Here is a 15,619-nt window from a genome sequence, read left to right as displayed (position 1 = left end):
TTTAAGTTTGTGGTGATTTTATTCAACGGTAAGGAGAAAATGGAGTGCCCATGGTGCTATAGTCACACACTGTACATCTTCTTTAAGTTTTTGGTGAAGCAGTCATCGTGACCACTGCAAAAAAATTTCAAGCAGTATAGTGTTATGTAGCTTTCAGATGTTGGAAATGGACTAATCATAGCTAAGAATCATGTTTATGAAAAAGCCGCCATTGCAACATTAAGAAGTGTATGTGCTAAGATAAAACAAATCTAACATTGATAATAACCTCTCTACAAAAAAAAGAACAAAACACATTACATTATTGAATACAAAGCAAAAGAACATAGGTGATAACTAGAGACCAGAGGTAGCATTAAGAAATTGCCAATCCTCTTCAAGCTAAAAGAATGTTAAAAACGTGTTCAGCATGTAATAAAATACAATAAGAAGAACTCATACTTTTCTATGCAACTACCCATATGATCATGTGAACCCCCTAGAGTAAAGCATATCTCACTGGACAGCGCCAAATTGCCAAGGGCTTTCGCAAAGTGTTGCAAACAATGCACCAATCGGCGCCACTTTGCCACCCAAAGTAGCGAATTTTTCAGAAAATTCACGATTGGCCAAATTGCGCAATCACTGCACATCTCTTGTGGATGAATCTTAAATTAATCATTGAACACTATTATCTTGTATCTGATTTGGAACCGAAACTGAGAATGTGGCATTCTAGGCGCAGCCATTTTGTTTGTCACATGTTTCACCCATATGTCGCACGTCAGTGTGACCACAAGAAAAAATTGGCAAAGTCTGCAAGGTTGTTGCGATTTCCTAGCGCAATTTGACACAGTCGAGTGAGACACTTCTTAAGAAGAATTCTATCTATGGCTACTTTACATCCTTTGGGAACATCTTCCATAGATTGGTATCTCAGTTGTCCCCAACATCCCTTCTAATCTCCCTGTCTTTGTCATCATTGTCACCATCAATGCTCTCTTAGTCTGCCAGGTCGTCCTCACTGTCATCTGACATCCCACTTTCAAGGGAATCTGAGAAGCAGTTATCACTCTCCAGTCCCTACATATGGATGGGGAGGAGAGTGATAACCATACATGTAGTCAGAACCATACATGTGGTCAGAATGTTCCTGCTCATCCTTGTATGAACTTCCATCCTCCAGAGATGTTGGGACCATCCGTGCCAGCAGGCATTCTGTCAACCTCCTGGCTTCCAACCACTGTGAGATAGGTGGAACCATTTTGTCTCTGCTGTCCTGCTTACACCAAGAGTCTTTCCAATTCTGGTACTCGTAGAGGTCAATCCTAGGCCACCTCCTTCCCAGTGATTCCCATGGGTCATCGTCAGGGTCAGCTTTGCTGCGCACTGTGATGAGGTACAAGACATCCACCACCATACCTTTTCTACTATAGGGCCTCTTATAGACTGTTAGCATTGCGTAGTCACAGGGGAAAGACTTGCAATTTCCAGTAGATTTCCAGATGCCATCTTCTGGGCTGTATATCTGGACAGATGACGCCACATGCCCCCCACAGACCCTGTAGATGCACCCTGCGTATTCCACGACCTGTTCGTGCAGCGGGGTTGGGAGTGTGTCTGCAACAATTCTCCACGTGTCCTCTGTGGTACTGAAGCAGTAGCAGCTTTTCCCCTTTATGACATAGATGCTGTCATCAAGGGGCACAGCACAAGGAGAGAGCATAGCTGCAGAAGGGAGGGGTGCTATGGACGTCCACTCGTCACAGCTTGGGTCATACCGCTCCGCCGTATTTTCGCTGTCCCCACCAATGGCATAGATGAATCCCTTCAAACATACCAGAGCACAGCTGGAGAAAAACAGTGAAGGATATATTTAGTGTCCCTAAAATCGTAGATCTCACTGCATAACTATATATCTTAGATTTCTGCAACATATGATCCACTGCTCACCGAATCACATGTTCTACCTACATAACGTGACATCACAGGAGCAATAGATAGCTCATTCCTTGACAAAGACTGGAGCTGATCAGTTGAAAATTTCAGTAGCAGAGGATGTCATCCATATAATCAAATCAACAGTAGAATGCAGCTACCCTACTTAGATCAATCAAATCACAAAAAAATGATTGCATCAGGCGGTAACTGATTTCAACCAATCATATCGCTAAAACCTGATTGTGTTAGCCTTGGTTAGTTGGTGTGATTGGCAGCAACTTGTAACAATTATGGGCAGCGGCATAATAATAGGCCGTATCAGTTTCAGTTCTCACAAAGTCACCAACCCCCAACCTCAAAAGAAGCCTGACTTACGTGTTAAACAAGTAAATTGTCTATAGAAAAGGGAAAAAATATACATTGTGGGAGATGCAGTGCATGAGAAATCCCAAGCCGTTTGTGCTTCAATGTTGCCTTTTGTCCACATATGTTACTGTTGCCAGGGAGAGTTGGGTATGCTGTTAGCAGGGGGAACAGTGTGTTTTTTGCACACTGCTTTAAAACTTTTTGTGACAATTACAATGTCTAGATTATGATTCACTGTTTTCTGTGCATGTCTACATAGTAATTTACTATATTGAAGTGCATTGTGCACTTATACAATTCTGATATTGGAACATTATTTACAGTTCAAAGAGATGTTTACCCTACTAAGTAACTTGAAGTGAACTGTTCCAGGAATTCCCTCCACAGACACACATGTACAGTCAGTCCCGCTGGAAACTACGTGTATGAATGGGTACTTGTCTGGATGCAAGCGGTGCTTTGAAATTATAGCCGACTCCCTGTTTTAAATGTTACTATTCTGGAGGTACATGTAGGGCACTAGCAATGTTGTGGTCTGTTCCAAGAAGTATATATACATGTGTAAACAGTGTAACAGTGTAAGTATATGTTTGATTTTGGCCAGTATCAGTACAGTACCGATACTACAACTTCCGGTATTTTTGGACCTGTACCTAATTGATTATACCGATACTGTATCGGTACTGTGTACATGTAGCTTGCACTAAAAAATGAAGCACCAACCTGTTTCTTGGTGAAATCATCTGAGATCTGGATTCCCAGGTATTCAGTAGGTGATTGTACTGGTAAAAGGCCTTCTGTGTGTCTATCCTTAATCCATTCCTAAACCCCTTGGTGTGTCCTGCCAAGTAAATCTCATCATCACGAGTTACTGTGATTGAGAAGTTACTCACGCCTTCAGGCAGTTTCATTTTGTACAACTTACGACTGGAAGGGTCATAGCATGGAGCAATATAGTTATCAGTTACAAAAATCTGCATCCTGGTTCGCGTCTGTCCCAGACGCTTGACTGTACTGTCACTGTAGACCAACTTGTAGTCTGTTGTTGAGTACTTGCTCTCAAGTTCCATACGAAGTTTCTCGCTGATAAAGGAACGACGAAAGGAACTGCAGAAGACAGGAAAGTGCCGCAAGCGTTCCTTGTCGAAATCAATCCATCTTAGAGCCCCTTGCACAATATCGTATTCGAAGTTGGTCATTAGATCATCCCTGTTGAGCAGTGACTGGAGCAGGGGAAGTGGCAACTGGAGGAAGGATGGTTGTAGCACCATCTGGCTGAACCTAGGAAAGTTAGGTATTAACCAGTTAATATAAAAAAATTGTAGCCTATCATTTCAAATCTTATCTATTCTCCACTCTTGTGCTCATATAGTTTCTATATAATATTATGATTACTGATTGCATTTTATGTGTAGAACAGTCTGTACTGTCTCATCATATAGTACTAGTATTAGCAAGGAGGTTTTATATAAAACCTCCTTGGTATTAGTAATTTGTTTATTTGATAAAATCCAGAACAAATCGGCCTTACAGCAAAAGTTGAATTGCGACCAAAATTTACTTATCTTAGACTTATACAATAAAAATGGATTTTCAGTAGAATGCCGAAGTCAAAGAAGATGCAAAAGAACAAAAACGAAGAAACCATACTCTGTGTGTTTAGTCATTTGTTCAACTGTCCTGATTACTGGGATTTCATAATGAAGACAAATTTGTTTGCCAAAGTTTTTTTTCATTTGCATGCTCACACCAGTGTTGGGGTTCTAAGAGGATGTCATCCATATAATCAAATCAACATGGCCTTATAATTTATAGTTCATAAAAACATGCCATTAAAACTGGTGTGGAATATACCCGGTGCAGGGCACAAAATAATGGGTGCATGTGCACTTTTGTGCACCCGAAATCGGAGCTGTGCACCTACTTTTTGACTGTGCACCAGTGCACCTACACATCTTAGTAGACTCTAGGCCATAGAGGTACTATAATATATATCAGAAAAAGCAATAAAACCTTTGTTGTACAAATGTACTTTGATGTACTACTTGCTTAAGATTTTGAAGCCAGATAGAATTACGGATTCAATAAGAGAGGCAGTAGGGTTTTTATAACGTTTTGCTGATATTCTGCTTAATTTTATGTTGTACACCCAAAATTCTTTCTGTGCACCTGAATTTTTAGGTAAGGTGCACCAGTGCACCTATTTCCAAAAATGAATTTCAAGCCCTGTGGTAGGGCTCGAAATTCATCTTTGGGAATAGGTGCACTGGTGCACCCAACTCAAAAAATTGGGTGCACAGAAAGAATTTTGGGTGCACCAGATAAAATAAAGTTGAATGTTTTTCAGAACATAATTACAAAGTTTAACGCTGCTGCCTTTCTTAAGAACTTCAATCTGTAATTCTATAGCTAACTTCAAAATTTCAAACAAATAATACATTAAATAAAGTACAGCAAAAAGTTATCACGCTGTTTTTTATACTTACATTTCAAGCATATTCTGTATACTAGTGTACAATAGTACCTTAACCCTATAGGCTACAAAAATATAGAGGTGCACCAGTGCACCCAGAGTCAAAAATTAGGTGCACAGCTCCAATTTTGGGTGCACTGGGTGCACATGCACCCACTATTTCGAGCCCTGCCTGTGGTGTGACAGCCATTAAACTGACCTGGATGCGATGTACCTCCCACTGGCCTCCACCAGGGCAGAGTCCCCCAGCATGTCAGCATACATCAACACATCTGCACAGTTGGACACGTCAAGATGGTCCTTCATGTATTCTGCTGCCTTACAGCATATAAAACCCACCTGGAAGTAATGAACATAGTTCACAACATAACTCTCTCTGCATTCTCAGTTCACTAACGTTTCATCTATTGTTATCGGGAAGGAAGCACAAGATCTATCATTATGCATGCCTGTAGCCAGGGGGGGTTGGGAACAACATGTTGGAAGGTCCACTTTTTAATGTCCAAGATTTTTTTTTCAAGGCGGACTTATTTGTATCACCAGCGGGGCTGGAATCCTAGAAAAACTGCTCAATTTGTCTCTGATTTTTCCTCTGAAATCCTCTAAAAAAACACAGGCAATGCCCTTTCAGAAGGTTCAATTTTTAAAATTTTACACGCTCGAAGGTCCGCTTTTTAACGTCCACATTTTTTTTCAAGGCGGACTTATTTGTATCACCAGCAGGGCTGGAATCCTAGAAAAACTGCTCAATTTGTCTCTGATTTTTTCTCTGAAATCCTCTAAAAAAAACAGGCAATGCCATTTCAGAAGGTTCAATTTTTTAAATTTTACAAGCTGGAAGGTCCACTTTTTAACGTCCAATTTTTTTTTTTCAAGGCAGACTTATTTGTATCACCAGCGGGGCTGGAATCCTAGAAAAACTGCTCAATTTGTCTCTGATTTTTCCTCTGAAATCCTCTAAAAAACACAGGAAATGCCATTTCAGAAGGTTCAATTTTTTAAATTTTACAAGCTGGAAGGTCCACTTTTTAACGTCCACGTTTTTTTTTTAAGGCAAAATCCTGGCTACGGGCATGTTATGTGACCGAAACACAAGATCGTGTGGCCTTACCAGGGAAGCAGCATCCTTACCTGGAACAGCCCAGCTGCAGTCATCACAGCCTGGACCTGGTCTGGCTCCATCTGGAGACGGCCTGTGTAGGCATAGTCCAGAATGGTCGCCATGGCGACCCCACTCACATCCTGGATCCTGATCCTCTCCTGTTTGGCCTCCGCGTAGCTGCCGATGAACATGCCACGGAAGTAGGGACTGCATGATGCCAGGATGGCGCGATGGCACGGGAAACTGGAAAAGATCATATTTTCATTCTATACTGTCTTTTGTCAAGGATTCATCAAGAGAATCAAGCTGAAACCCTTAGTATTTTTTTACTAATAGATTTGTCCTCAACTTAGGTTACTCTACCAGCAAAATTTGCCCCTCAAAATGCAGGAAGTAGTGTTTCAGCGGGTCAGGATTTCAAAACTGGGGGACCATGCCGCGCCTCCGCCGAAAGATATGGCAGGAGGGCGATATATGTCGGGACGGCGTCGCTCCCCAAAATTCAACCTGAAACCCTTCTGTATTTTTTCACCCTACCAGCCAAATTTTCCCCTCAAGATTCTAGAAACGGCGTTTCAGGGGGTCAGGTTTTCAAAATTTTCCTTGACATATCGCGCCGGTCTGGGGAAAAGATATGTCGAGAGGGCGATGTATGTCAGGAGGGTGTTGCCCCCTGAAAGTCATGCTGAAACTCTTCTGTACTTTTTCACACATAGAGATGTCATTTAACTTAGCTGACTGTATCGGCAAAATATAGTCAACTGTTTGTGTCTTATATCAATGTGGAGACTGTAAAAAAACAACCGTTCTGGGTGCCCCATATGGCGGTCGTCATAGCGTGTTTCCTGGCTTGTTAGGGCCCCAAATGGGGTATACCGGTATACCTATACGGGTACCTATACTGGTACTGGTACCTATACAGGGTTTTCCCCTTACCCGATAGTAGATCCGTTCGGCCAGGTAGGTATCGAAGATCACTTCCAGTTGAAGCGGCTCATCAGTTACTTTTGAGCTTGAGCTACTTAATATTCAAATGGCCTAAACTGATACAAAGATTAAGAGGGGGGCTACCCTGGCTATATTACTAATAAACGTTCAAAAGGTGCCATATTTGATACTGCCGGCTTAACCTGGAATCCAGTCTATTCGTCGTTAGGCCGGGCGCTCTGTAGCTACGGGGCGGCAAGCAGCAGGCGCTTTCCGTCGCCGAGCTATCTTTGCCATCCGGTAGTAGTTTGACGCTGTAGTTTCATTTTTTCCCGATAAACTGCCACGAAATCTCGGCGGACAGCGCCAGCTGCCACGTAGAACGCCCGGCCTAACGACGTTGTTGACTGGATTCCAGGTTACTGCTAGCTCTGCCCCCCTCCCTCGTTCCATCTCACCTTCTCCCTCCCACCTCCAGAACCACATCAGTCAGCTCTGTCCGTTCCCTCTGACTGTTCAGCCCGCGGAGAACTCTCCCGGGGTAGTCCTCGTTCGTTGCGGTCATACTGAGCAAATTTTGCGGAGCTTGTTTTAACAAGGGTAGTAATATTAAATCGATCCTGAGCTGAGCTACGTGAAGCACGAAGCCAACCCCAAACACACTTTCCCTCCAATTTTAAGAGTGGAGTAACCTTTGACCTATTTGATACCTCATTATCCAAATAGTGTATTGTACATGTAACGCTACTGGCATAAGCCCATTCGTAGATTCGAGTACGCATGTGCAGTGTCAAAGGTGAAGGCCCCTGAGACGTAAACAAACCCCCTCACATTCTTATGCAAATTGAGACAATGTCCAGACAACTGTTTACAAGCCAGGGCCTTCACCTTTGACACTGCACATGCGTACTCGAATCTACGAAGGGGCTTATAATCTTACTCATTCATATTGGTTTATTCATTTCATTTCATTTCAGACAAAATACAATTAATACAATACTCAATAGAGTCATGCACTGCCATTCACCTCGCAGCCTTATGTTGGCTGAATTATGTGAAAACATGGCGTATACAAACAGTGACAATAAAACCACATACCTTAACATTGATAAAATTCTTATAAAATTCTTGGTAGACCAACTACATGGGGTTATTTATGAGGTGGATAAGGTACGGTAATGTGCTTTTGTTATATCTTTCGGTGCGCGCTGGCAATCGGTCAAGTTTTGTTTGTTGTCTCGTTGTCCTCCCACTTATCTCCCCTCTGGTTTGTGGTAGCCAGTGTCGGTACATGGTAGAAGTATGGATGTTCTTTGCAAACTTTCAACATAGAGCAACTCTGCGTTCTTCAAGTGTCTGTAGCTGATCTTGCCGTTGTGATAGCTGAATAGTCTTTAACCCAAATCATCACTTTCGCCAAGAAGGTTGTGTAAGGTGCCACTTGCGGGTGCGTTTGTGGTTTGTCTTGTTTGTTTGTGCAAGGAGGTTAAAATATTTTAACCTCCTTGGTTTGTGGAAAGCATAACACGAGAAGCTGTGGATGGATCCACAAGATATTTTTTAGTAGTGGATAGCTGTCGGCAATACCAAGGGCAAGATCGATTATGGACCTCCTACCGGCTTTCTATAGTACTGCAATAGAACTTCCGGTTTTCATATCTCATGTTCTGGACAAGCAATGGTCATCAATCTGTAATTGTAGACAGCCTATGGGCAAGTGAAGTAGTATTGGTTTGGGCCCGGTTGCGGGAAGGTGTTAGTTTTTAAAGGATGTTTTCAGATTGACAATTATGGCAGTTTGGAAATGATAAAAGCTTTGAACACACTACATTTAAACATTACTACAGCTATTAAGATACAGTATTCCAAAATTGGCACCTCCACACAAGTGCGCATGAAACAAGACATACAAGTAACTTTATTTGGAAAATTAATAACTTGAACAAGCAAACTATAAGATGCGTAAATGAACGCAACCTTCCTGCTCAAATCTTAGACCATGCATAACAAATATAAGCTGGTTTCAAAACCACTACAAAAGACTAAGTGTTGAAATGTGTAGTCCTATATGAGCCGGTAAAGCAACGGTTTTACAAATGCCTCCTACAGGTTGGCAAACTATCAAAATTAACAGGGAAGATTGTTACTACAATGTAAATCGTAGTTATTAAACCTGACTTTTTAAAAGTAAAGTAAAAAAAAGAGGTGAAATAAATATCACTTGACTAACAGAAAAAGAAGCAGAATTAAAGTTGAACTGTAATTTCCACCACTTTGTGGCGTCACAGAAGTGGTGGATTGCTCATTCCTTCTGAAAGACTCGGGTTAGTCAGTCTGAAGTTTGCGTAAGTCCAATTGCTTGTGTCTGTTGAACTTTGATCCTGAATGACTTCTACCAGCATAGAAGAATGCACAGAAAAATCTATGCTTCAAAACCATGAACTGAACTGACCTGCATTATTGAACTATGACAAGCAGGATGTTTAGAATCACCTAAATGCTGGCTTAAACTATCCTTTCTGTATTCTTTTGTTTGTAACCTCTTTTAGTTGAGATGATGCTTCTGATTAACAGAACATGGTAGCCGCACCCACACCCACATAAACTTTCATCCAATCAACCCCCATTCTCTAACCACCCCGCTCCAAAAACACCCCAAACCTTTGCAATCTACCTAACTGGTACTGCTGGTGAAATAGTAGGATTGGTCAGTCGACCAATCGTAGGGAATTACGCTGAGAAAGCGACCCTTGACCTCCGCTCGTGCCGCCTTCATTAATAGCGACATCCGCCGTCCCTACGGCTGGGCTCGCCTCCCGCTCAATGTTCCGTCGAAAATGTTCCCCTCTCGAGTCTTCACGAAGCATTTCAACCTACCGTGCGGTGCTCCCCAACTACCGAGGCACACATATCCGCCGAAACTTGCGGGTTGCCGTCCCCGTTGTGCCCGACGTGCACTTAGACAGCAGGGCCGCGGTGTGCAAGTACAGCAGCGTGCATGGGCCGCCAGTAACGTTGCCCACCTGGATTCGCCAGTTCTAAGCGAGAGGCTCCACCCGACCCTGAGTCTCTACACTGTCCGTAATCCTTGGCGACGTCCTGCAGCGAGTTTTCTTCACCAGCCTGGGACCGCGCACCCGTTCCTGCCTGCTCCTGAGTTTGTGCTCCAACGTCCACACAGAGTCTACAGACCGGAACGACAGCCCCCCTCCCCCTCCCCATTTCCCGCCGAAAATGGTGACCCCCTCCCCTCTCCTCTCCCTTGTCAAATCAACCCCCCTCCTCCTCTCTGAATGATGTAATGTAAGATCAGGCCACACCAATTTTATTTGTTGCTTCTCGGATTTTTCAATAAAAATATTGAAGCTGCAGGGCAAAAAAAGAGACTTTTTTTGCAAATAGCCTGTGGTGAAGATAAGGGTTCAGGTAACAAAAAAGATAGGATTATTCAAGTTTCGGCTTCGTATGACACATTTTATGCAATGAACCCCTTTTTTTGATCTAGTACTATAATTTCAGTGACAAAATTAATTACCTTTTGCTACGTAATATATGAATTGATATTGAGAAATAGTTATAATAAATGAAAGATTATGAATTATGATCAATATGACCACACTTTTTACATATGTGCAGACCTTTATAATATTTTGGTGGCTATTGAGTTTTACAACTGAACAAGTAGTAAAATTGGGAGTTAAAATTTGTGAATAGGAATGGCGACCCAATTTATTTTTTTCAAAATGGGAAAAACAGGACAGAAGCAACAAATCAAATTGGTGTGGCCTAATGAACAGGTTCGGGGTAAACATGAATTTAACAATTCTTCTCTTCACCCTTAGGATCACACTGATATTCATCATAATTTGAAAAAAAACTTCTAAGTCTTTTGTTCTCATATAACATTATAACTTTAATATTTGACACAAACATTTCACAAATGAATAAATCAATCACCTAGAGTAACGAAAGTATCACAATATAATATATGATAAGCTGACTTTTTCAGTTTGTCTCATATCCTCCATGCCTTTTGTTTGTGCCTATTGATTATTGGCTTCCATGAACAGTAATAAAGTAAACACAAACTAGAGAATGGTATCAAATCCGTGGTCTCACACAAGACTGTGGTTTGCTATCAGTGTGTTTCTTCAGGCGAATCCGTCAAGGTAGACTTGTCACCTGCAGAGTCACTACAATTTTGACGCTTGGTAGGCTTCTCACCAGTGTGGGTAGCCATGTGCTTCTTCAAATTAGACATTTGTGCTGCAGAATAACCACACACCTCACACTTGTAAGGCTTCTCCCCAGTGTGGGTAGCCATGTGCCTTTTCAAATTAAACATTACTGCTGTAGTGTAACCGCACACCTCACATTTGTAAGGCTTCTCACCAGTGTGGGTAGCCATGTGAATCTTCAACTGAGACTTTCGTACTGCAGAATAACCGCAAACCTCACATTTATAAGGCTTCTCACCAGTGTGGGTAGCGATGTGCTTCTTCAAATCGGACATTTGTGCTGCACAATAACCACAGACCTCACACTTGTAAGGCTTCTCCCCAGTGTGGGTAGCCATGTGCTTCTTCAAATGAATCATTTGTGTTGCAGAATAATCGCACACCTCACATTTGTAAGGCTTTTCACCAGTGTGGGTGGCCATGTGAATCTTCAACTTAGACATTTGTGCTGCAGAATAACTGCAAACCTCACATTTATAAGGTTTCTCTCCAGTGTGGGTAGCCATGTGAATCTTCAACTGAGACATTCGTGCTGCAGAATAACTGCAAACCTCACATTTATAAGGTTTCTCACCAGTGTGGGTAGCCATATGAATCTTTAAATGGCTTTTGGTGACTGCAGAGAGGTCGCAATGTGTGCATTTGTATGGACGGTAGTTACTGTGCCTTGCCATGATGTGACGTTTCAGACGAACCTTTTGTGCAGCGGAATAGTCACAGGCAGCACACTGGAATGGTCTCTCACCACCGTGAGCTGCACACTGGAATGGTCTCTCACCACCGTGAGCAGCACACTGGAATGGTCTCTCACCACCGTGAGCTGCACACTGGAATGGTCTCTCACCACCGTGAGCTGCATTGACATGCTTCACAAGTCCAACCTTCTTCATTTCTTTACTCTTACGCGCGGTGTGCGACATCCTAACGTGACGTTTCAGGGCGGACATCTTGGATCCTGAGAATTCACATTCCTGACATTGATGTGGTCTCTCCCCGCTGTGAGTCTTGCGGTGCTGTTTCCTTGTCCCTCCATGCTCTGTTTCTGGACAAGCCTGTTTCTCTTCTGCTGCTTCGTCCATCTACAAAGAGGGAAGAAATTTAGACATTTACAACAAGAGAACGATCATGTTGTAACATGTTTGCCAGAATAAAAAGAAATAAAGTGAAAACACAAACCAATGCACCACATGTTATAAAATGGCAGGCCAGTCATGACCGTCCCAGCCCCCTCCAACAATGGTACCTGCCATTAATACAATATCATGTGTCTCCATGTGGAAGAAACCATCTCTAGAAATGGATGGAGAAGAATTGAGTTTGATTACAATAATGTTATTTTTTTGTAACAACAATGATTGAAAATTAACAGTTGCATAATTTTGTCATCATATCTTTGGAGAAAGGAAAAGTAATTCATGTTTATTTTTGATACTGTACTTAACTGTGGAAATGTCACAATGTCCACAAGTGCCCCTTGTATCTAGTTAATATTTCGTTGATGGTCTTGTAAACAAGAAACACATTTATATGTGAGATGCAAAACACCACCTGACTTGAATTCCATCCTCAGCTGGGACCGAACTAGTCGGGATTTTATACCACAGATGTGTCTGTTCGTTACAGCCGCAAATTCACCCGAAAAATTAGTATTTGAGTAAAAATATCAGCACCAGATAGATGTGGCTTTATCAGAGAGTTATCAAACAAACTCCAGTCTAACCTGAGACACAGCTTGGCCGCCAGGACGCTCTCGGAACGACGCCTCTTCTGTCAGCTTGGACGACATTTCTCTTTCTCAGCTCTCTACAAACTTTCCAACTCCCGCCAAAACGTCACGACTACGTCATGGAGTGACCTCCTGTCAAAAGGTCAAGGGTTAGGGGCTTGAACCTGAAAGAACGACGCTGTATGTTAGATTGCATTTCAAACTGAAGCCAATCGTAGGATGCGTGCATCCATCAAGAAATGTCCCGCTTGTAAAGAAGCAGCTGAAGATGATTTTCAGTTCAAAATGTCTTGCCCTACAAACAGTGAAGAAAGACAACTATTGATGCATTAATCTACATCAGCCGGACGGAATATTTACCTTTCTTACTTTCACCTGCCCCCAACCCTGGCAAACAGGTGTCTGTTTGTCAAGTTACACCTTTGCCCTGGGTGAACTTTATAGTTAACGTTATATATTCCAGCCATTCACAGACAGCTATTAGACAATAACCAATGATGAAGCCTAGCTTTTTGTTGAATCCAATGAATTCAAGTGTTTCCAAGTCACAGTTATAAATTTTCCCTTTAAGATATGTCTGTCTGTTCTGCTTTTTCTTAACGATGGAAAGGTATCGAAAGTCCATCTGGGTATATAAACTGAATTAAGACAGGCGAGTCGAGATTGATATCACATCTCTGCACGTAAAAGAACCCAACACACTTCAAGTCGAGAAGAGTAGGGGTGACCCGATGTGCTTGGCCAAAAACGCGAGCCGTGGCTAAGTCGCATTGCACTACCACTAGCTACTTTCAAAAGCGTTACGCTTCACCTCAATTGAGGATGACTACTTTTCTGGAGCGCCAAAAGAATTCTACTTGTGAATTTGATGTAAAACGTTACGTGTAACGTTTTATTCCACGTCTGTTAAACTCAGCGGCAAATGTATCGCTTTGTCATAACGGACGACCGCTCAAAAACGTACTCTTCCCGGTGGGATCATTTATAAGCGAAATCCAGCGGTTATTATTGATATTGTCCGAAAGTATCTGAAATCTCTAAAAGCTTCTCTAGATTAAAAAATGCACAGCAACTCATACTCTTGAAATCATCCAACCCACTCATCATCGAAAGTGGGACTTTTTATTTTCCACTGCTTTCAAAGAAGAAATCAAACCCCGCATTAGTACGAAAAACTGTTATGAACAAGAAAAATATCTTCATAATATAAATAACTTTGACATTCGTAAAGCGATAACTGAGTCAAGAAGCAGTAACTGTCCAGAAAACAATCTTAGATTTTAGTATCACGGATACCTGAAAAAAGGCTTTTTGTCTGAGTGTATTTTTCCCTGTATAGATAAATGAATAAATGAAATGAATGATCTAATACTACTAGTAACCAATCCACCATCGATAAAGCGTAGAATTGCAAAATAAAAACATCAAAAATGCAAACAGTTGACGGACACGCAGCCACCTCTTATTGTCGAATCGACAGTTGTGAGAGGGCCTGCAAGGGGGGGGGGCAGTGATTACGAATTACGAAAAATTTTCGCCGCCGATTATGAATTACGCTAATTTCTCAGAATTTTCTTTTTGATTTATGAATCAAGATGATGAAAATTAAAAAAAAAAAATTAAAAAAGATTCTCAGAGCTGATAACGAATTGACCGTTCCAGTCTAGCCTCCGTTGCAGACTCTGAAGCGGCTTTTTGGGGGGCTAAATAATACACTTTTTGCAGCCACCCCGTAACTATCAGCCATCCTGTAACCATCAGCCGCCTAGGCGGCTGATGGTTACAGGATGGCTGATAGTTACGGGGTGGCTGCAAAAAGTGTATTATTTAGCCCCCCAAAAAGCCGCTTCAGAGTCTGCAACGGAGGCTAGTTCCAGTCGAACACCATAAGAGTGTCTTGTAATGGGCAGCCAGGATCGGTATACTGTAAATTTATCTAAGTTCGCGTGGTTTTTATTTCGCTGTAGGGAGAAAATGGAGTATTCCAGGTGGTTTAAGTTCGCGTTTGAAACAATAGTAGCGCTACGGTCGTTGGTGGACACAAAGTTTCGCGGTGGTTTTAAGTTCGCGCTGAAAATTCACCGCGAAAACCGCACACATAAAGCCACCTTGAATATTTCTGCATTTACAGTATCAGCCAACGGGCATGTGTTTGTAATAAACGTTCAATTCAGTTGAATAATGCAGGTGTACGTTGGAACACAATAGTCACGTTCCTTTGATTTCATTCATTCCTTTTGGAAGAGGGAAAGTATTGTGGCGCTACCTAGAAACTTCTGATATATTGTAAACATTCGGGTATGAGGGAGCTTCATGCATTAGCCTCAAGCGTCAAACCTCTGCACGTAAAAGAATCCAACACACTTATTGAGAAGAGTAGGGGTGACCCGGTGTGCTTGGCCAAAAACGCGAGCCGTAGCGAAGCCGCATTGCACTACCACCAGCTACTTGAAAAAGCATCATGCTTCACCTCAAATGAGGATGCCTTGAAACGAAAAACTGGTGATTTGTCTATTTAGGTGAAACACAAGGATTGTTAGGTCTGTGGTGTAGTTCAAATGTTAAAACATAAAATGCATACAACGGAACGTCCTGTTGTGTTGGTATTCGTAGCCTAGGTACACAATTCACTCATTGAATACAATGGAACAATCCAATGAGCTCGTTAACAAAGTCTTTGAGAAACCACAGTCCATTTCCCGTTAAACGTTGCCTACAATACTGAGTGTACCGCTTTAACCGCTGTTGTCAGGGCTACCGGCTATTTAACCATTATGTTGCCGGGATACCCCCATGTGGACCCTCATAACAATGCACGTCACCAATGATTTTCGAAACAGATTTGCATTCATTTCAATATTTTGTTG

General features: G+C 42.1%; 2 protein-coding genes across 3 annotated transcripts; both read right to left on the bottom strand.

Annotated features, from left to right (window-relative positions):
• Positions 1-7,584, bottom strand: LOC136448445 (kelch repeat and BTB domain-containing protein 8-like). Of its 2 annotated transcripts, none has more exons than XM_066448006.1 (5): positions 7,247-7,584; positions 5,891-6,104; positions 4,959-5,098; positions 3,010-3,567; positions 1-1,829 (listed from the first exon to the last, which is right to left on the bottom strand). In XM_066448006.1, exons 1-5 carry the CDS (start codon positions 7,351-7,353, stop codon positions 1,049-1,051), a joined length of 1,800 nt encoding a protein of 599 aa, XP_066304103.1. In that variant the 5' UTR covers positions 7,354-7,584; the 3' UTR covers positions 1-1,048. The 2 variants fall into 2 exon arrangements, with proteins under 2 accessions (XP_066304103.1, XP_066304104.1); XM_066448007.1 differs by lacking the exon at positions 7,247-7,584 and adding an exon at positions 6,798-7,181.
• A 3,106-nt stretch (positions 7,585-10,690) lies between these two features.
• On the bottom strand, positions 10,691-12,909 carry LOC136448980 (zinc finger protein 234-like). The gene is made up of 2 exons (XM_066448732.1): positions 12,747-12,909; positions 10,691-12,105 (listed from the first exon to the last, which is right to left on the bottom strand). The coding sequence occupies exons 1-2, from the start codon at positions 12,810-12,812 to the stop codon at positions 10,927-10,929; spliced, it is 1,245 nt and encodes a 414-aa protein (XP_066304829.1). The 5' UTR covers positions 12,813-12,909; the 3' UTR covers positions 10,691-10,926.
• Positions 12,910-15,619: the final 2,710 nt, after the last annotated feature.

The sequence above is a fragment of the Branchiostoma lanceolatum genome, chromosome 14 (genome assembly GCF_035083965.1).
Source record: "Branchiostoma lanceolatum isolate klBraLanc5 chromosome 14, klBraLanc5.hap2, whole genome shotgun sequence".
Classification (NCBI taxonomy): domain Eukaryota; kingdom Metazoa; phylum Chordata; class Leptocardii; order Amphioxiformes; family Branchiostomatidae; genus Branchiostoma; species Branchiostoma lanceolatum.
This window is presented reverse-complemented; position numbering and strand designations above follow the sequence as displayed.